Source organism: Camelus bactrianus, chromosome 16 (assembly GCF_048773025.1).
Source record: "Camelus bactrianus isolate YW-2024 breed Bactrian camel chromosome 16, ASM4877302v1, whole genome shotgun sequence".
Classification (NCBI taxonomy): domain Eukaryota; kingdom Metazoa; phylum Chordata; class Mammalia; order Artiodactyla; family Camelidae; genus Camelus; species Camelus bactrianus.
This window is the reverse complement of record NC_133554.1, coordinates 55,035,250-55,056,902: the sequence shown is the minus strand read 5'-3', so window position 1 is coordinate 55,056,902 and position 21,653 is coordinate 55,035,250. Positions and strand designations below refer to the sequence as shown.

General features: G+C 55.7%; 1 protein-coding gene and 1 long non-coding RNA gene across 11 annotated transcripts in view; one reads left to right on the top strand and one right to left on the bottom strand.

The window, feature by feature from the left end:
* LLGL2 (LLGL scribble cell polarity complex component 2) overlaps positions 1–20,602 on the bottom strand; it is a 31,362-nt gene extending 10,760 nt beyond the window's left edge. For 8 of the 10 annotated variants that reach the window (XR_012499643.1, XR_012499642.1, XR_012499644.1 and 5 more), the window contains exons 1-6: positions 20,448–20,602; positions 10,074–10,167; positions 2,240–2,337; positions 891–972; positions 511–626; positions 3–161 (exon numbers count right to left, since the gene is read on the bottom strand). Coding sequence is in view for 7 of the 10 variants with exons in the window: in XM_074343681.1 (XP_074199782.1) it covers positions 3–161; positions 511–626; positions 891–972; positions 2,240–2,337; positions 10,074–10,148 (530 nt within the window). In the remaining 3 variants the exon portion in view is untranslated. Of the gene's footprint in view, positions 1–2; positions 162–510; positions 627–890; positions 973–2,239; positions 2,338–10,073; positions 10,168–10,328; positions 10,513–14,181; positions 14,254–20,447 lie in introns of those variants that run through there. The other 2 variants (XM_045513588.2, XM_045513589.2) reach the window with 2 other exon arrangements.
* Positions 10,536–15,399, top strand: LOC123615616 (uncharacterized). The gene is made up of 4 exons (XR_006723285.2): positions 10,536–10,587; positions 11,146–11,282; positions 12,363–12,484; positions 15,266–15,399. It is a non-coding gene; the product is annotated as an uncharacterized LOC123615616 (long non-coding RNA).
* Positions 20,603–21,653: the final 1,051 nt, after the last annotated feature.

The window sequence follows — 21,653 nt, the reverse complement described above, 5'->3', positions numbered from 1 at the left end:
ACCGTTGCAGCACGGCATCCGAGCTGATGGTCCGGTCCTCCAGGGTGCAGAAGGCCGGCAGCTGCACCGCGAACACGTTGCCGCTCTCAGTGCCCAGGTAGAGCAGCTCTTGGGAGGAATGTGGCAGGACTACGGTGATCTGCGTGGCACTGGGGGCAGCCCTGCAGACAGGAATGATGGCTTGTGAACTGGCTGCTGCCTGGGCAGGCATGACAGGATCCCCTGAACCCCTCACCCTTCCCAGGGAAGGCCACGCCTCGGGGAAGCAGGCATGTGAGATCCTTTAATGGGGTCCACAGCAACTCGGGCCAGGACAAACATGGGTTCTTTTCTGCCAAAACTGATGGCAGAGAGCTTGGGCTAGGAGGCAGAGAAAAATCCCTTGGAGCCTCCTATGTAGGCACTGTGTGGGATGGAGGGAGGCAGGTGGCAGCCTGCCTGCTCCTCCCAGGGCACCCAGAGTTGGGTGCAGGGGTCAAGCCAGCCGGGAAAGCAAGACCAGGTCCTTACCCTGGGGGGCCACGTAGTGTGAAACTCTCATCTTCCTGTAGCTCTGACACCCCACCTTTGACCTTCAGGCTCCACAGGTGCAAGCTGTTGTCATCCAGCAGGGTGACCAGCTGGCACTAGGGAAGAAATGAGACAGGGGCAAGGGCATGTTGTCTCTTTAACTAGGGAGGGACAGTATTCACTGAGACCGCCTAGCCCATGCTGGTCGTTTCAAAGAGACCCCCAGCTACTGTTAGGGTGACTGTGGACCGCGGCTGGGGAAAGGCAGGTGGCCCAAGGCCCTCCCACCAGCACCAAACCCAGGGCACCAAATGCCTGCCTCTTCATACATGCCTTCTGGAAGACATGAGAGCAAGGAGGACAAGGAGAGGGCTCCTCACCTGTCCAGGCAGGAAGTGGATCTGTACAACCGCATTGTTCTCCCGGTGCAGACCCATGAACTCCACCCCTGGGGCACCATAGCTAGGAGGAGCAGGCTCAGGAAAAGCTCCAGAAGGCAGGACACTGCCCCCAGGCCAGGACCTCTGGGCTAGGAGTATAAATACCCAGCAGCAGAGAAGGGCTTGCCCTCGCCCCAGGCAGCAGGACCCCTGCTTGAGTGATTAGGGTGGGAAGGATAGCCGTGGGCCTGGCCAAAGGGCACACAGCCAGTAACCTGACCCCTGAGGGTGAGGCCAGCCAACCAGGGAGAGCTGTCCCAGCAGGCAGGTGGGGGGTGACTCGGTAGAAGGGTGAAGTCTTATCTTGGCAACAGTGAGGCCGCCCTTGCCCCCCACCCCACCCCATAACCTGCTGAACAGACCTATCAGCTACCACATGGGGGCACCTGTGAGAAAACAGAGTGCTGCTGTAGGCCTACCCACAGCAGCCATGGCCACAAGTCTTGGCACCGGGAATCGGTAACCAGGGTATGGCTGTGGCCTGGCAATGATTAACCAGCTAAGGGAGGGCTGAGCTGGTGTGGGACCTGGGCCCCTGCCCTCATGTGTATACACCATCTCCAGCCTAGCCCAGGACCCCCAGCCTCCCCGCCCATCCTGCAGCAGAGAGAGGGAGGGAATTACAGCTTTGCAGGAGGTGCCGGCTGGGCTGTCCACACCACCCACCTCCCAATTCTCCTAGGTCCCACCCTAGCCCACCCTAGGGGCTCAGGTCAGATTCAGGGGTCCCAGACACAGGCCAGGGGAACCGAGTAGTGATCTCCCATCCGGGAACCGAGTAGTGATCTCCCATCCTGGAACCTGTGGGCTTGCCTCTGAAATGGACTCACTGGACCATGTCCAGCCTCAGGCCAGGGAAGGTCTGTTCCTGCCGACTGGGAGTCCACTCTACTCCTTGGTGTGTATGTGTGCGTGTACATGGCGGGTGTGTATGTATATGGGGGGTGTGCATGGTCGGCAGTAGAATCTGGAAGAGTAGTTGCCCGAACACTGCTCTTCTAATTTGAGGCCACCCTGTCTGCGGTTTGGACAGAGCCCTGGGATCAGACCATTGCCTCTTATGTGCACAGGCGAAGGAAAAACAACACTTCTTGGCCCTTCACCAGCTTCCACTCACTGCATTCAGAGCTGACCCTTAAGAGGGTATTTAGAATATCCCAGAACAAAAGGGGTCATGTGTGACTTGCTTTTCCATGGAGGGTGGGGGTCCTTCCTGAATCTCATCAACAGCAAGGCCCCCGCCCCTTCCAGGGCATCCTTGGGTGAGAGCTCGGAGAACGTAAGGATACAGTTTGATGGCTCCAGAGCGGGTGCCAATGGCCAGAATGCGCAGAGACAGGCTGTAGCCGAGGGCGCTGGGCTGGTGCGGGAATCCATGCTCCACCGTCTGCAAAGAGAAGCAGACAGGCATAGGTTTACAGACACATACCCTCCGCCCCTCCACAGCTGAGAGGGGTCAGTGCTGGACGGAGGAGCCACAACAGAGCCACCCCTAGCAGGAAGGAGGAATTCAGTCATGTTCAGGTCTCTACCCGGACCCATCTGGGCCCCCTGCCTCAGTCCATTTCTGACCCAGTCCTTGGCCACATGGCTCTCCCACAGACATCATGCTGGCCCCTTGTTCTCCGAGAACTCTGACTGAGTTCCTCCACCATCCGTAATGTGGGTGACCCACCCAGCCCTCCCACAGGGGTGCAGGGAAGCTCTGGCAGGGGGGCTGGCACAGTGGAGGCACCAGGTCACTCAGGAAGCCTGGTGGCACCACAGATCCAGGTGGTCCCCTGGGGTCCGACGGAACCCACAGCCGTCCCTCAGCAAGGCTCCTCCAGTGCTGAAGACCTGCTCTGTCTCAGGGGCCTTTGCTGTCACTGTGAGTTCTCCTCCACCATCTTCCCAGAGAGGAAGCTGCTGGAGTGCTGTTGCAGACACAGGCTTCTGTTCATCTCTTATTATAGAAGTAATACACATTGTAGAAAACTTGGAACATATAATGGAGTTTGAAAAAGAAAAATCACCCGTGGTCCCCCAACCGGAGTAACCCTTGCTAACAAGGGTGTGTGTCTGACTGTAGGCGTGTGTGGGTCTTTACTTAAAACCAGAGACCTCAGAGAAACACAAATACTGTACAGTATCACTTATATGTGGAATCTAAAAAATACAACAATCTAGTGACTATAACAAAAAAGCAGACTCGCAGATACAGAGGACAAATTGGTGGTTACCAGTGGGGAGAGGTGAGAAGGGGTAATACATAGGGCTGGGGGAGTGGGAGGTACAAACTACTGGGAATAAGAGAGGCTCAAGACATATTGTATAATGCGGGGAATATAGCCAATATTTGTAATAACTGTAAATGGAAAGTAACCTTTGAAAGTTGCAAAAAAAGTTTAAAATACAAAAAAGTTTTGTTGGGGGGAGGTGATTAGGTTTATTTATTTATAATTTTTTTTTTAATGGAGGTACCGGGGATTGAACCTAGGACTTTGTGCCTGCTAAGCACACACTCTACCACTGAGCTATACCCTCCAGCTAATTAGGTCCCAGAGACCTAATTAGGACCAGGCCACATGGATAAATATGTACATGTATAGCTCTGTAGTCTGTTTTTCCACCTACAGCCAGCCCAGGTTGTTAGAAGCACTAAAAGCACTTTTAAATGCCTGAAGACTATTCCTTAGGTGCAGGTGCCCTAACTTGCCAGGCCTCCATTATTGAACATTTACTTTGTTTTTAGAGGTTTTGCAGTCGCCCGGGGCACTGATGACCATTCTTGGGCTCCTATCTTGGCCTACAACTCAGTATTTCCTTAGGCAGATGTCCCAGGGGTGGAATTACAGGTTAAAAAGGGCCAGGTGTAAAGCACTAGAGATTTAGATCAACAAACCATCTTCGGGAAGGTTCCTGGTAGTTTCTTAATCAGCTAACCCTATCCCCTTAACTCCCACTGCAGGGGATCCTAAACCTGCAGAGCTAGATTAGATCTAGACAAAGGATGCCAGCCGGCTACTTTAAAGATCCCCCCCACCTCAAACCATGAAGACTCTGGCCTGCACCAGAAGGTTGCCCCAGTGAGGCAGCTCTCCTCAGGCCCAAGGCTCTGTGCTCCAGTCTTCACTTGGCCTCAAAGGAGCAGAAGGATATAAGTCCTGGTGACAGCTGGCGTGATAGGTCACAGCAAACTCAAATGCTGCCTGCGTGCTAGTCCAGCCTGGTGGTTCACAGAAGGAGGCCCTGTGCTGGGGTCGGCCCAGGGAGGAGGGCTCCCAAGAGTGCCTATTCTGGGGAGGCAGAGGTGTGGGGGCCCCACAGGCCTGGTTCTTTGCCAGGAACACAGTCTGCCCTGCAAATGGCTATACCTGGGAGGGCAGAAGTGTGCCAGCAGGACCTCCCCCTCCAATCTCCAGTCAGCCCAGGTTCCTGTTCAGCTATGTGAAAAATGCAGAGCCTGGAAAAGCCTTGGGGAGATAGCAGAGTGTCTGGAATGTAAACATTTCCCAGGAAAAGGAGGGCAGGGCATGTGATGGCCTGTGGGACAAGCTTCCCCAGGACCCCCGCTAGGCCTCGGCCAGGTTCCTGGGATGAGAGCATTTTCCCATCACCAAAGCCTCTGGGATTTGGAGGGCCCTGGGGGAAACCACCAGCAGGAGCCTGGTGGCTAGTAGAGGGTCCAGGCCTTGATGCCCAGTACAACAGCCACGAGCTGTGTGGGACACTGAGAACTTGCAGTGTGGCTAGTGCCACCAAGGAACTGAATTTTTAATTTTATTTAATTTTAATTAACCTAAATTTAAGAATGGGTGCTCAATTCAATTACTGGAAAACTTCTCAGGTATGTTCTTGGGTTCCAAAGGAACAAAGGCTAGAGTTAGGCAGACCAAGCTTCTAATCTTTTCCAACTGCCACATATTTCCAAAGAAAATTTAATGTCCAAATTGAGATGTGCCGTAAGTGTAAAATACACGTTTGTATTTAAAACAAACACAAAACCACTAAGCAAAAAAAAAAAAATCTAGTATCTACTGACTGTATATTGAAACAAGAATATTTCAGATATATTGGGTTAAACAGAATATGTTATCAAAATTAATGACATTTGTTTAAAAATTTTTGTAATGAAGCTTTGACAACATTTTAATTGACACATGTGGCTCATTATATTCCTACTGAATCGAGGAGCTGCCCTAGACACTTCTACCTCAGTGCATCAGCAGGAAAGTCAAGCCAAAGAGAAAACAGCCTGCGGTTTTGTCAAGGGTTCAAGCCACACATTATCCTCTCAACTCATCAGCAGGAAGTTCTGCTAACATCTCACCTGAGTCACTGTCAAGTAGCTGTCCTCCCAAGCTCGGGTGCCCCTCCCATTCCCTGGGCGTCCCTCCCTCCAACTCCTAACAGCCTTTGAAGATTTGGTCCACATGGGCAGGAACCCGGTCTTGCCCCCACCCCAGCTTGTTTAGGGTTTAGGCACAGTCCCAGGACCCTGGAGCAAGGAGGGTATGACCTTCCTTAAAGAAAGCAACCCCAGGGCACCAGGGGTGCCCTGCTGTGCGACTGCCACGGCACACAGTAACCCCAATCATCCCTCCACCCAGGACAGTGGGTGGGGTGTGGGCTCTGCCTGGAACAGTAGGTGGGGATTCCAGGGCCGGCCCTCACAGCTGGAGACCCCAGCCATCTCCAGCTCAGGCTCAGGCTAGGAGGTTGACCAAATCATGGCAGCCACTTGGGCCATCCTCCCATATCTCCTGAGCTCAGCATCCAGCTACCTGGCTCAGGTGACCTCTGCCAAGGGAGGAGAGAACAATGAACTCTTTTGACAGGGAGCTGGGAAAGGGAGATTGGTAGGAGCCGCCAAACTGCAACATTAGTCTGGTGTGAGAGAGAAAGCCCGTCTGTCTCAGTCTGGCTCCAGGACCCCATTTCAGGTTCCCGGAAGGGGGAGAGCAAAAGTGGTTTGTCACGGAGCCCGAGGCCCCTTACCCTGCCTCCAGCAAGGGGGCACCCCGCCCAAGACTGAGGGCCAAGGAGTACCTAGCGCTGGTCCCAGGGTGGGAAGGAGGGCTGCCCAGGACCACAGGGGGTGCACAGCAGTGGGGTGGGGGACAGAGAGGCACTGCCCCATACTGGGTGTGGTCAGCCCAGATTCCTGACAGTGGCAGCAACCCAGCCTTCCCTATGTGGCTGTCACCTGACACCGAGGCCCAGCCACGCAAAAGCCAACACAAAACAGCCTGGCCCTGGACAGGGGCAGCTGGTCAGGAACACACTGTTCAGCGCTGGGGGTGGGGGAGGGTGGGCCTGGGTGCCCTTATCAGCCAGCTGGCGGGTTTCACCGGAGGGAGGGCCTCGAGGGATTTAAGGAAGGGGTTTTACTTTAACATGAACTTACATCCCCTGGAGTCATCCCCCCCTCCCCTGCTGTCCCCTCATTTGGTCTTCAGTGGCCCTGCTAGCACTGCCAGCCGACTTCTCTGTCTTCCCAACAGGCCTGAGGAGCCACCACCCAGCACAGGAGAAGAACATTAAGTTGCCAGCCTGTGACCACAGAGCTGGCGGCAGATGGGAGTCCTCATTCCCAGCCAGGGCCCTCCTCGATCTGTTTCCTTGCCTACAGAATAGGACCGCCACCCACCTATGAGTTGTCAAGAGGACGAGGCGAAGACGAGGCTGACCTTGGCTCAGGACTAGCCATATGTGGGCACCACTCAAAGCAAATTTAACTCACTTAGCACACCAGTCTGGATGTAGGGGTTATTATAATGCCCATTTTACAGAAGAGGAAACTGAGGAGCAGAGAGGTTAAGTCACATGTCTGCAGTCACTCAATGAGGAAGCAGCACAGCTGGCATCTAGACCCAGGCCACCTGGCTCCAGGTCCCCACCCCAAACAATGCACAACCTGGCCCTGGTCCCTCTGCTACTTAGCACAGAAGCCTTGGTGAACTACAGTTGCTCCTTGGACAATCAGTCCTCAGCAGAAGGTTCAGAGAATCTGTCCACAGATACAGTTCCTTCCCAGGTACCAAAGCTGAAACAGGACATCTCTTGGTGTGGGTGCAAGGAGTTTGGCCAGAAAGTGCTGGCGGGAGAGGCCCAGCACTGGTTTAGAAGCCAGGGTCCGTATGTCACTTGTGACTGGTTGATGATGGGGCCACTGTCCCATATCCCCTGCACAGTGCTCTGCAGTCCAGCGCTTCTGGGATGGAGCTCTTGGAACAGTGACCAGACGCTTCCTGCTTCCCCAGATACAAGGCTCAGAGCTCCAGTTCTATATATCCCACTGTCTGCTGGGACCTGCTCTCACCTGAGGGTGCCAAGACTCTCCAAACTCAACCTCAAGCCAGATAACATTCACAGAGATGCGCTGATACTGTAATCAGGGCCCGACTTATATATTAACTCATTTAATACGCACACCAACACTGTGGAGTAGCTTCTATTATCCTCTCCCTTTTAGAGATGAGTAACTTGTCCAAAGTCACCCAGCTGGGTGAACCCTGGTAGCCAGATGCCAGGGTCAGCACCACTAACCGCTGGGCAAAATTGCCTCTCGATAAATCGATGATCATCATTTTTGCTGTTCTGTTCAAACCAAACATATCACTTTCCTCAACCCTGCTCCTCGCCCCTCCTGGGCTCCCATCCCAGGGCGTGGCCCCACCACCCAGCCAGGATGGAGGCCCCCCTCCTGTAGGACATCCACCTCCCTTCCCTTTTATATTCCTTCTATCACCAGATCTCATCAATCTCATGTCCTGAATAGCTCTCAACCAGGGCCATTTTACCTGCCAGGGTACACTGGGCAATGTCCTGAGACATTGCTGGTTGTTACGTCTTGGAGAGGTGGGGCCAGGGTGCTGCTAAACAGCCTCACAACACAGCAGGCCCCACACGCCCCACATGTCAATAGTGCTGAGGTTGGAAACACGGCTCTACTCCTGCCCTGGGCCCCACCCCCACTATGGGGCCCTCCAGTCATTGCAAAGATCACTTGAGTGCTCTGAGTTTACCTGTTTCTAATTGAAAGATTGAAAAAAAGGAAAACAAAAAGTCCCATGTTAGCATTTCTGAATCATAAATGAGATCCGCTCACGGAAGAGGAGGGGACTGGGGTGGGGCTGGCGTGGGTGGGACCACCCAGGTTCCCAAATCTTCCAGAATCTGGCATCCCAACCCTTCTGACTCCACCATTCACCCAGAGCCTAGATGAAACTAATCTCTTCCCCTCCCCAGTGCCCCCTAAGACTCTCCCCTTCCCCCTTTCTACTCTCAGGAAGTGGAATTTTAGACCATCAGCCCTCTTCCTTCCACCAGACTATAAAAGTCCTGGAGGGCAAGGGTCTTATCATCTAAGATTCTCACAGCCGCAGCCCTGGGCTGTGTATACAGTAGGTACTCAATGCATGTTTCTTGCAAATGAAAGGAAGGAAGGAAGGAAGGAAGGAATTTCAGGAGCCTCCAGACCCCCTCCCCAGCGAGGTCTGGGGGTGGGGCAGCCAGGTTTGAGGAATACGTGTGGGGGAAGTGGGGGGATGATTCCTCAGCCTCAGCCCCGCCCCAGCCCCACCCTGCTGCTGCACAGTTGGAACTTGGGGCGGGGGTTTATCCCTCTTTGCTGAGCCTGTTTATCCGGTTTCCACTAGAATTGGCCACCTTTTTGGGGTGTGAGATCCCAGCGTCATCAGGGGCAATGGAAGGCGACAGGGGTCACCCAGGCCCCGTGGCAGATGCTCAGGGTCTGAGACCCGCACCCAGCACTCATGGGCTGCTCCCTTGGGAGTGAGAATGGCAGGCCCCCAGGGGCCCCAAGATCCCCCAGTCATAACACATGCACCCCCATATCACAAGGCCCAAAAGCCCTGCTCACAGCTTCCTTCTGCCAATGGGAAGAGGCATTCATTTCGGGAAGCCCTGATCCCAGAAGCCAGTGGCCTCACAGTCATAGGTCAAGAAAATCAGAGGAAAACAGCAGAGCACATTGGGACCCTGATTCACCAAAAACAAGCGCCTGGGAGCTCTCTATCGCTGGGAGGCAGGCAGCCCCTGCAAACAGCACCCAATGTTCCTGGACCACTTTGCCTAGCACTTAAATGATCTAATTCCACGTAATCCTCATAACAAGCCTATGCTGTGGGTGATGGGCATGGGGTCACCTAGCTCCTAAGTGGCTAAGCTAGACTTGAACCCTACCCATCAGCATGTCCTGGAGGGGTCCCGGGACCCCTGAGGGGAAGAGCATCTTGATGCTCCCCTTCCTGCAGTCTGCCTTTATGGTGCAGGGAAGCTCAGGCATGGGCCAAAGGCCTAGATCAAAGCAGAGGTGAGGTGCTAATTACCCCCTAACAGCTGCAGATTGCTAGGTGGGCTCTGACCTAATAAACCAAGCTGTGCTCCTTTTCCCTTTATAGGTCACCTTCTCAGGCCCGGCCCCCAAGGGAAAGCCCTGCGAGGCTTCTGGGACCCTCCCTGTGATCTCAAGTGACAGGACACTTTTTTCGGGGGCCTTAGGAGGTGTGTAAGGTTGGGGTGGTCAAATGCCAACCCCGGCACCTTCTTGCAGGCGCCTTTCCACACTCACCCAGGCCTGGAGCCTGTCAGAAGGAATCATGCATCCCACCTGCAGAGAAAGCTGCATTTTCCTTTGGGGGCAATTTGGGGAGGGAGGGAACAGTCATGGCCTGTGGCCCCAGGGCACCAAGGAAACTGGCGTCACAGGAACATTATTACATTTTGCAGGGTTCAACATACTTTCATCTTTCCCAGCCCTGAGCCTCCTCAATAACCTCGTGAGAAGGTAAGCAGGGCAGGTTGTTTTATCCCCATTTTACACATGGGGAAACTGAGGCTGGAAGAGGCAGAGTTGACTTGCAGAGGTCACAGAATCAGTGAGAAACTTGGGACAAGAAGTGCCGACTCCTGGGCATCCTACTGCCCTTCCCCAGGAAAGCCTCTCTAACCAGACCCCATTTCCAAAGTCAGATTCCCACGAGGCATTGCAGGCAGTGGCAAGTAAGTACCTTAATCCAGGTAAAGGCGACTCAAGTGCCCCCAGCCCAGCCTTTGGTGAGAGGGACACCTTCAAACCTGACATAAACACCCTGTTGGTCCCCCGCTTCCCCTTACCTTGTTAAACTGGAAGAGGTCCCGCTTGAGCCTCTCTCTCGCAGGGTCATGTCCCGGCCTCAGGAACCGCCTCATCTTGCTCCTGTGCAGCCCCCTGGGGAAAGGGGAGGAGCTGCTGAGGACCAGGGCAAGGGAGGCACTGGCCTCTCTCCCCTAGCACCGAAGGTAGCCACCCTCTGGGCCAGGAGGGCCAGACCCCTGGAGTGTGGTTCTGGTTCCCGGTTTCAGGAGAGGAAACCAGACAGAGCTCTGTACCTGGAGGCCGGGGCTGCCTAATGCTCTGATGCTTGCTCCTGGACACCTGTGGCCTTATAAAGCCAACGGGAGAAGCCGGGGGAGGAAGCCATTTAGCCTAGCTTTATAGGAACCAGGAGGGCCAGAGGCCCTGAGGTTAATTAAGCTTAATTGTTAACCTGTTTTCTGAAAACCCATAAAACTCTGGTTAAACAGAAAGGGAAACTTCACAAGCCTCTCTCCAGAATGGGTTAGGAGGTGGGAATGCAAAGGCTCTCAGGTCAGAACCCAAATGGGGGAGGGGAGAGGCAGGGACATTTCTAATGGGGCCCAGCAGAACTCTCTCGGGAGTCTGCACACCTGGGCAGACTCCTCCTTCTAACTTCAGGGAAGCCTGCCAAGGGACTCTCAGCTTAGGAGCCGGAGCAGGCGAGGTGCAGAGCACACAGTCAGGGGTGCTGGCCCATCCCACTCCACACCTGGGACCCACAGTGGAGCTGGGTCCACCCCCAGGGCTGATGAGGTCTCTGCAGCCGCAGCCCTAGCCCCAGGCTTCCTGGCTGCCCCCTCCCCAGCCCCCATCTCTGGCTCTCCCAGTTCCAGCTCCCCTGGGGTGCTGGGGTGCGCTGAGAAAGGCTCCGTTTCCCACAGGTCCAAGTGGAAGCAAATTGGGAGAAGAAATGTACTCCCAACAAAGAAACCAGCTTAAGGCTCCAAAACCATCTGCCCACCATAGAATGCACTCCCAATCCAAGGGGAACTATTTCTGGATCATCCTTGGGGGAAGGAGGAAGGATCATGTTTGTTCCCGCTTCTGGCTTCCTCCCACTGACCACAGGACACCAGGATCTGTCCTTGGAAACACAGGGGCCAGGCCCACCCCGGAAATGGCTTCATTCATTCAGCACTAGACTCTGAAAGGAAGGAGGCGGAGCCAGTTCCTGCCCCGAGGAGCCTACTCTGGAGCACGGGCAGGTAAAGACAGGGTGGTGCAGTGTGCTAGGTGCTCTGACAGGGAGGCACAGGGGGCACTTGGCCCAGGCTGGGGAGAGGGAGGGGATGTCCTAAGAGAGAAGAATGTAGCTGAGCTGAGACCTGAAGGATGCCCTGAAGTTTCCAGCTTTTTGGGAGGTGATAAAAATTAACCATCAGGCTGAGACACTGCATATGAAAGGACCATGGGAGGCACATATGTGGCAGAGCTGGGGGAACTTTCTGGCAGAGACACACATCCTATGGCAATTCAAACCCACCCCAGCTGGGAAAAGGTAGAGACCAGACCTCAGAGCGCCTCACCTTCTGGGGACACTGGAAAGGCCACCACTAGAGGGAGGTGGGGGAAGGGGTGGGTATGAGAGGTTTGTGCCTTTTTGGGGGGAGCCAGAGCAGGAACCCCACTTCTCCAAGGATCAACAGGTAGTGGGGAGACTCCCAGGTGCCCACTTGACCCGAGGCCCTGCAGCAGGTTCAGGGAACAAACACAGGAAAGTCCCGGAGGCTCCAGGGACTGGGAGTGAAAACAGGCCTGCAGTGACCTCAGCCTCCTGGACAAACAGCTGAGCTGGTGGCCTCACATTCCAGCCGTGGGGGAGGGTGGCGCCAACTCATCAATCGGCCTGGGGCTCCTGGGGGTGCCTGTTCTTGCTCTCTCTCCCCCAACCCAGGTCAGTGGGTCAGAAGTCAGAGGAAGCTGGGAGTGATGCCCTGGAGGAGGACAGGGGCTTGCAGACTCCAGGGAGAGGCCAACCTGGCTCTGCTCTAGGGACTGGCGCAGGTCATGGGGTGGGGACAAGAGGGCACAGGGCTATCTGTGTGCAGGACCCACAGAGGCTCAAGGGTAACATCGCAGTCCCGGGGAAAAATGTGCAGGTGGGAGGGAGGGAGATAGGATGTGGAGCAGGGTGGGAGGCAGCCCACTTGGGAGGGTGGGGCGGGCACTCCACCCACCCAACTGCTCCTCAGAGCACCTGCTACGTACCAGGCACTGAACCAAACCTTTGTGTGTTAGAACAAGGTGCATCTAAACCTCATCCTGAATGTTCATTCACCTTCCAGATCCTCCCTGGGAGATGAATGGAATATCCCTACTTGGCAGACAAAGAAACGAAGACCACAGAGGCTGGGCACCTCATCCAGGTCACTGAGGAAGAACCAGCAGAACACGGATTTGACCCCAGGTCTGGCAAATTCCCAAATCTAAGGGCTCTGGGAGGCAGCAAAGGATGGATATGACAAGACAGAGGATGCCTAATTACACCCCTGCAGTTAAAAGGCACAGACGCACGCAGACACACACTCCCACATGACTTCAACTGGGAGCCAACCAAGCAGTTTGGGGCCAGGGGCCTGGCCGCTGGCGAGGTCTGGCTGGGTAGGAATGAGTGGCCTTGCATGGATCTGCCATTCATTCCATGGGGGCTGGGACCCCATTGCCCTGGGGTGATAGAGCCAGGACCAAGGCAGGGAAGCCACAGCATCTGCTCCTCGCTCCAACTTACCTTCAGTGTAGCCCCCGATACGGAAATAGCTGCCCAGGTCAAGGCATAGAAAGCACCATCCCATCTTGAAGGTGGACAGGGCTGGGACTGGCTGGACTCACCTCCAGGCAAACTCCCAGCCCCACTCACCCCAGACAAGCAGGTTCTCTTAGGAGAAGCTTCCGGAACCTGGGCCTGGAGCCTCCTGGTGCGGAACAGATCCTACCTGCTCAGCCCACTCCCGGGGGGTGGGGCAGGGAGACGTAAGGGACCAACAGCCAAGGCTTAAGCACTACAGCTCAGCTCCTCCAAGCCAAGTGTCCCCCAGGACAGCTCCTCGAGGCCCAGAGAGTTCGTATGCTGGGAGCAGCGGGAGCAGCGCCAAACGCCAGTGCCTGACACAGTGCTTGGCACGGAGCAAACACTGCCCTAGGACTGAGCATACACCTGTGACAGACAGACGAGATCCCCCAGTTCACCAAGCTTACATCCTTGCAGGGGAGAGTGTGATGACTCACAGGTATGCAATCAGTCAGCGGGATAGTTTCAGATAGAGATCAGAGCCAGCAAGAAAATAAGGGAAGACACGTGATCGAGTGACCAGGGTTAGGTGGTCGAGGGACTTGGTGAACCTTCCAGAGCCTGACCTGTGGATTTGAATTCCTTCTGCCTGGGACGCTTTTCTTGCAGATACTCACCTGCCTCCCACCCTTCCCTCTATTCAAACATGCCTCCCCTGACGTTCCCTCTCCTCTACTTCCTGGCTTGGCTTTGCTCCCCAGGACTGGTCCTGATGGAACAGTTAACTATTACTAACAGTTTACTACCTGTGCAACCCTCCACAAGGGTCTTCTTCCTACTCAGGGACTCCCGCCCTGTTTCACCCCACACACACGCTGGATGAATGAAAGCAGGTGGTAATACCTCCACCCAGGCCTGAATGATGACAGGAAGTGGTCAACCATGGCAAGATTCAGGACAGGGTGGGTCAGGCAGCCGGAACAGGCTCACGTGTGCCAGGAGGGGCTGAGTACAGACAACAAGGAGAGATGAAGCGGGTCGGAAGAGGGCCTGGTGTGCCCCAGCAAAGAGCCGCAGTTTGACTCCATGGGAACCCACAGACTGCTCTGGGCAGGGACCTGATGGGGCCCGCCCTCCCCTCCCCTCCCCTCCCCTCCCCCACGTCCCCTCTGCTTGGCCTCGAGTTGGCCCCTCCATCTGCTCAGCCCCTCTTCAGGCTGCATTCACAATGGACTCTGTGCTTCTGTCTCCAGAATTCTGTCTGAAACAACCTTCTTGCCCCTCAAGCAGCGTATCAAAAATCACCTTCCAAAAAGCCTCCCCGTCTGAACCCATCCTGACCACTCTCACCCCCTTCCCTCAGCGTTTGACCGCACCTTGGTTAAAATGGTGCCGAAAACCACCGGACACGTGCACCCATCTGGCTCCTTGGATGTCCTCCTCCCCCATGTCGTGCTGGCCACTAGGGAAAATCAGAAGCAACCTAAGCGGCCAATGACAGGGGACAGGTGAAGGGTGCTCAGCCCCATGGTGGAAGGCATATAGTCATTTAAAGGGCAGGAGACCATGGCCAGGTACAGTCTCCAAGAGTCAGGTAGAATCCATTAAAAATATTTACATAAGTCAACAACACACTGGAAGGGTTATGGGATTACTGGTGATTTTTTTTCTTCTTTTGGTTTATCTGCCTCCCAGGCAGGTAGATAAGAGGATCACACAGAGAAGGGATGAAGGCCCAGGTGGTGGTCAGTTGTGAGGGTGGCCCTAAGCTCACAGTAGGCACTCAGTCCCGTTGGGGGAATCATTCCTACTCCCCCTGCTACGGACATTACACGGGTGCAGAGGCAGGGAGCAGACAGGTGGGTTGGACCAGCTGTGTGACCTCAGGCCTCAGGGTCCTGGGGCCGGAGGTAAAGGATGTTACTATTTCACAGGCTGTGACCAGTGGGGTGGCTGTGAGCTTCAACAGGAAGGGCTGGACGGGGGGTTAGCAAACACTTGAGTACTGTGCACCATGAGGGATGTGGGAGAAGAGATGAGTCCAGGAGCCCCCCAAGCTGAGGAGCTCCTCCCAAGTCTGAAACCAAGAAGGATCTAAGGCAAAGTCACTGGGGCTGGAAGGAGCTCCGAGGATCCTGGCTAGACCCCTGGCAGGGGGTCTTCCTGAGAAGAAACACCTTCTCAATCCCCTGAACTTCTTTGTGTTTTTAGACCCACCCACAGAAGGGGGCCTGGGCTGCTCGCGACAAGACTCCTGGGTGCGGGTCCCTGAACTTCTAAAGATTGCCCAACCCGGGCCTCCGTTCCTGTCCACTGCACACTTTGTCCATGACCAGACCTACCTCTGAGCTGCCTGCTCTGCTCCGCCCTGCTCTCTGTTCCCTTGGGGGCCGGAGCTCAGGCTTTAGGGCCAAGACATGTGATGACCAGTGGCTAATTCTTAACTTATTCTCCCCACAGGTCTGTGCTGCCTGCATGGAGCTAGCCTGAGAGTTCCCCGTGGGCAGCCGACCCCGCGATTTCCTTCCCTCTCACTGCTCCAGTCATCCAACGCTGCTGCCGGCTGGCACAACATACCGGGGCCTAGAATCAGTCTCCTCACACCCTGATGCCCACCCCGGAATAAAAGAGGAGGGCTACCTATCTGGCAACAGGCTAGCCACACCTCACCCTGTCTGCCCTTCCCATCCTCTGCCTGGACCCTGCAGCGGGGTCACATATTGACCCTCCCCCAACCCCTGCATCGCAGGCCCTCAGGACAGAGACCAGTAGCGGCAGAGAAAAAAAATAAATGCATGGCGGGGGACTTGTCTTGGTTCTCTGCTCTAAGTAGCAGGTCTGATTGTGTTGCAGGAAGGAAGAAGGGGGTCCCAGACCAGATTGCTAGTCCCACACTAACACTGTTTGGGATGCCTGGGCTAAACTGTCCTCATGAGATCAAGGCTTGACCAAGCTGAGCCAGCCTGTCTTGGAGGTGGGTGATGGGCCAGCCCCTTAGGGGGTCCTTTTAACAGCCTGGGCATTTCCATTGATCTGCAGGGAGAGGCTACATCCAGAAGCATGACTCTGGGTATCTCGGGCCCAAAGGAAAGAAGGCTCCTGGAGCCACACTAGCACCTGCCCGTGTTCACGATCTCTGGAAGCAAACACAGTGTGAAGTTGAGTCCCAAGCTCTCCTCTCCTCTCTTCTCTGCTTATGCTCCTGCCAGTCTACTGCTGCTGAAACTGCCCTCCCTTCCCCAACATCCTGTGTGAGGCCTGTGTGAGGCCCGTGTGTGGCTTTGGCCTCCATCTGCTGGGTGTGAGTGCACCCCAGCACCTCCCACAAAGGGGAGTGGTAAGGCAGGCCTCTAAGCTGCTGGGGCGGCTGCTGACCCCTCCGTGCCGACTCAGATGCCCACGGCTCCTTTGCAAAGTGCCTGAGTTGCCCTGGGAAACCCAATCTCCCAGAGGCGCCAGGCAGGCCCATGGCCAGCAGCTTAGCAACCAAACCTTAGCTGAAAAGGCACCTCCACGGAGGTGGGACTAGGAAAACACAGACAGAGAGGGGGGCGGGAATCACAGAATTGTTGTCTCTGCTGTTGTTAGGTAATACAAGGGAACTGTGGCTAGATGCTACTTGAAGCACTTAACATGCATCACCTCATGTAATTCTTACAATTACTTGTGAAATAGCCGATTCTGAGAGCCCTCAAGCCCGAGCAGTGAGTAAGAGTCCTAGTCCCAATAACCTGACCGCAGACCATCTGCTCAGTTCAAGCCTCTCTCCCAGGGCAAAGGGCCTTGCCCACAGGAGGCTGCATGGGACCACCTAGGGTCAGCAGCCAGAGCCCTCCCTGCCCTCCCTGTCTGGGTTCAGGTGTCACTGTCCATCCTACAGAGCCACAGGCCACTCCCACAACCCTGGGAGGGTCCTCCTGCCACACCCAGCTTCTTCCTACAAGGAGGGTTTCCCGCCCTAGGCCTGTGAGGATGGGGTAGAAAGTCAAAATGCACACATCCCCACCACATCTCCATTCTGGGGGCCTAGTCCCCTTCTCCAATCTAACACCAGCCTCTCTCTAGGGAAGTGACGGATTCCATGTGGCCAAGTACCTGGAAAAGCAAAGCCCTTCTGGGGAGAAGGTGGATGATTTGCATGGATGACCTGAATAGACGAATAAACAGCTCAGACCGAACTGGGATCAATTAGGCAAAGGTGCTGTTCTCCAGTCGGGAGCCATGGTCCCCAAAGAGCAGTGGGCTGTAGCCCCACATGGTCCCTCAGGGAACCGCCCCCCACCCCAATCTCAGGTCTCCAGCCAAGGCCAAGGCCAAGGCCAAGGCCATGCTGCATGTCATGCCTGACATCCTGCTGGGGATACCCTTATGGGCCCTGCCTCAGCCCAAGGCTCCAGGACACCCAGCTCCTTGGCAAGGAGATCCAATAATAATATTATTTACTAGAATCAAACAGTCCTGTGTCCAGATGTCCCTCTCATCAAACCCTGGGAACACCGAGTTAGGTGTCTCAAGAAAAGTCTCCGGTCTCTGCTGAATTCTTGAAAGGTAGAGTCAGGAACCTAGCAGCTTCCCTGTCCCCACGCCCAGAGAAGCAGCCTCTCCTAGCTCAAGAATTCACTGTGGTTCCTAGGAAGGGGAAGGAGTGGGGTGACTCTTCAAAGGGCCAGTTTCCTCAGAGAGGCAGGGCGGGGAGGAAGAGGAAGGCCACCCCAAGGGAGCTGGGCAAAGCTTCATGGGGACAGGGCACAGGGAAGGGAGAGTCTCCTGGGGAAACCTAGGGAGCCAGGGCTGGAGAAGGGCAGAGTATGCGTGGCACCCATGGCGGACACTCATCTTCTGTCCCATACCCCACTTCTCCCTGCAAACTACTCCTGGGCAGGAAAAAACAAAGTTGCCAAACAGACCTGGCATGCCTGACTCAGGAGGAGCCCTGATAATGATATCGCCTGTGTGAGATAAGAAGGCCTCTCTGGGCTGAGTACTCAGGATAAGTGAGTCCAGGCAGCCAGGGCTGCTCAAAGCAGCCAACCAGGCGCAGGGACCACAGGCCTCTCCGGCCTCCACCCTGGCCCCTGATTCAGGTGTCTCAAAAGCTGCCTCTGACACATTTGGGAGGATCCTTCAGGAAACACCATGTTACTCCTAGAGACTCTTCTCTTGCCAGGGATGCTCAGTGTCTCCAGTGGGGTACACAGTGGGTCACAGATTGATGGCAGAGGATCCAAACTTTCTGGCTTTGCATACCACTTTCTCTATGGGAGGGGGAGTCCTGGGGCTAGGAAGTCCTGGGAGAAGAGGATACCTGTTTCCTAAAGGAGGCACTATGGAGTTTGCAGAAAATCTCCTTAATGACAACAGAGAAGCACAGGAATGTGCTTCCCTCTACCCACCCACCCATCAGGATGCAGAATATATACAGCTAAGCCTTCCCTTGAGCAGAAAGTAGAGCAGATTAGATTGTACACACACACACACACACACACACACACTCCTCCCAGTAAAGGTCCCACAGCGGGGTCTGGCCATTAGGCCTCACTCCTGGCTCTTCCAAGGAGCAGCAGAATTACCAAGGGCTATTGGAACCTGAGGTGAGGTTAGGAGAGGCCACGGACCTCTACCTCTGCCCTCCCAGGAGCAACATCCTCATTTTAAAAGTTCTGATCTCTAGAGGTTTTCAAAAATCATCATTTCTGGACAGAGAAGTCAAATTCCCTCACAACCATCAGGGAGGTCCAAGAGGCCCAGGCGTCTGCCCAAAGGTGGACAAGTGACCACGCTTTTTCTGCTTGGTGGGGATGCTAAGCAGCCCACCTTTACCTGGTGCATGCTGTGTGCCAGGTCACATGTCTTTATGACATTTTGCATCCTCTCGTCAACTTTTGTCAAAACAAGGCTCGCCGAGGCTTGGCATAGTTAAGTGCCAGAGCCAAGATCATGTAGCAAGAAATCAGCAAGGCACAATTCAAAACTACACTTGAATCTGGAAATACACTAAAAAACTTAATGAACATTATCTGAGGAAAGAATGCAAGGGAAGAGAGAGAAGTTTTTTCCCTCTTATTTTACACTTTCTAAAACACTTCATTTTCCCCATTTGGGTCCTATTACCTTTTTTTTAATACCAACAAGGGTCATCTGAGATTAAGGGTCTTTTTCTTTTTCCTTTTAATGTTTGGACATTAAAACATTACTAAGCGCTAAACTAGTAAAGTTATATTAATTGCTGCTAACGGGGATACTCCATTGCCTCCAGAAAGAGTAGGAATGCACAATGATCCCAGACCTGGGAAACACTGTCCAGTGGCCCCATGGCCACAGAGACGGGCTGAGTCTAACTTCAGAGAACAGGAATCAGCACTGGTCAGAGCCCCCAGAGCTGGGTTTGAGTCCCGACTGACATAAGTGAGCTCTGTGGGCCAATGGTTTAGGAAAACCAAATCTGAATTCCCTGTGTATAAAATGAAGAAGTTGGACCATCTCTTCCAGGATCATCCTCATGCTTCAGTTCACAAAGTTCCAGACCTGTCTTCCTCAAAAGCCACTTCTGACCTTGGCTCCCCCTGTGTTGGTCCAGGGCTCTTCTGTACTGCTGCTGTTCCTCCACCTGGGGTTTCCTGTCTCCCAGACACACTCATTCCCTCCCTCCTCCCCTCCCTGCCCAGAATCCCCTCTACAGCCTGATAGGACCTTGAGTTGTAAACTCTGCAGAGGATCCCTAGAGCCCAAGTTAAGACGCCGTGCATCTGGCACATGGATCCCCATGGGAAGGGGGCTGAGTCTACGCCCCGCCCACCTCATCCAAAGCTCACCTGTCTCAGGTGAGAACCTCATGGGGCCACGCCACGGCTCTCCCAGTTACAGTCAGTTCTCCCCACAGCCAAAGCTTTGTGTGTCTGCGAACCGTCCAGCCCGAGCAAACCAAGAGCAAACTTTGCACACTTTCTCTGGCAAGACAGAATTTTTTCACTCCTCGCCAAATCCCAACATACCACAGCGCAACCTCACCCTCCTCGGTAGTGAAAAAGACATTGGGTCTCCATAACGTTCCCTAAAGGTGTCCAAAGCCGCCTGAGGCGGAGAAAGGCCCCGAGACCCAAGTCCCTCCCGCGGGCTTTCTGCGTCCGGGGATTAGGAGGCACAAAGAGCCGGCAGGGAGAGGGCCCAGATGGCAGAAGCAGGGGCTAAGCCGCCGACGTAACGCGCTCCGGCCCCGGCTAGCGGAGAGAGGGCCACCGGAGACGTGCGGCGCCGGCCTCTCAGGCCAGGCGCCTTGCACGTGGAGCTCGAGGCTCGGGGACCCCATCTCCGCCTGCAGTGACCCCCACACCCAGACGGGCGGAGCACCTGTTTCCCTGTTCCTCAAAGCCAACGCTATCGTGCAAACTCGAAACCTGAATTCTGTAATCGCGGGCAGATCAGGCACAGAAAAGTTCCCAGCGGCACTTTCTACAGGTGTCCTTCTCCCAGACGAGCGGAATGACGGGATCCGGGGCGAGGCGAGCGGACCTGGGCGCAGCCCTCCTCGCCCGGTAGGGCCTGGGGAAGCCAGGGGTCCCGGCCCTCCCCCTCCTCCCCGCCCCGAGTGGCGGGCACCCCGAGGGTGCGGGCCTGGCTATGAGGGTCCGGGCCCGCGCCTCACCTGGAACCCCAGGCTGGCCCCCACCCGAGGCCTCCACGTCCCTCGGAGTCCGCCGCCGGCTCCGCTCACTCTGCGGCGGGCCCACAGGCTGCTAGGCGGCCTTCTCCTTCCTGCTCACCTCAGGCGCGGCGAGCAGGGGGCGGAGCCTATATTTACATAAAGGGCGAGAGCCTGGCCCCCAGGGCCCCGCCCCCCACGAACCTCGTCCCGCCCCTGGTCGTCCTGCGCCGTCGAGGTGGGGGCGCAGCCGGGAGCCTCGCGGGGAGGGAGGCACGCTCGGGCCAATCCGTGGCTCCAGGGAGCGAGGGGGCGGGACTATGCCCTGCTTGAATATGCACGAGGTGCTGCCTGCCCGCCCCCAGCCTCACCTGCGCGCACCTGGCCGCACAGCGTCCCGCTGCGCGCACCTGGCCGCACAGCGTCCCGCCGCGCCCAGTGTCCCGCCGCCTCCCGGAGGAGGAAATAGTTCCCGGAACTCGTGGCGGACCTCGGCCACCTCCCAGGCCCGACTGCATAGGGGAGCGGTTCCTCCCACAACTCTGTCCCGCGCTCCGCAGAGGGAGGGGCAGAGCCAGGCTGGCTCTTCCTGAAAGCGCCCAACCCGATCAGAGAGGGTAACCAGCGGACACAGGGCCAAGTTTCGGGCCCAAGAGCCAGGTGGCTTGGGAAGAAGGGCGTCGCCGAGAGGCACCTCCTCTCGGGGCGGGCCCCAAGCCTAGACCTTCCTCCGAGTCCCTGCCGCCGGAGGCCCCGAGGGACAGCAACAGCGACCGGAGTTTTTAGCACAACTAGGGAGGGGATTGGAACGACGACGCGGGAGCAGACGGGGCGCGGACGCTCGGCCCGAGGCCCTGGGGGCAATGGCGCGCCCCACTGCACAGCTCGAAACAACTAGGGTTCAAGCCACACCGACATGGCGCTTCTCCGCCGCCCTTTTACCCGGACCCGGCTGCATACACGGAAAGACCAAAGGAATGCCAACTTCCTTCCCCGGACTACCCTTTTGAAAGCCAAGCTAACTAGAGGTCTGTTACTTCCCTGAGAAAGGCGCCGGGGTCGCGTTCCTGCCCTGCTGCGGGCGGGCTGCTCTTAGCTCTTGCACAGAGAAGGCGCTCTTTGTGGGTGGGCAAAGCAGGGGTGAGGGCCTGGGGGCTAGTTCCACGGACAGTGGTATGGCGGGGTGTTGTAATCGTCCAGTATACCCAG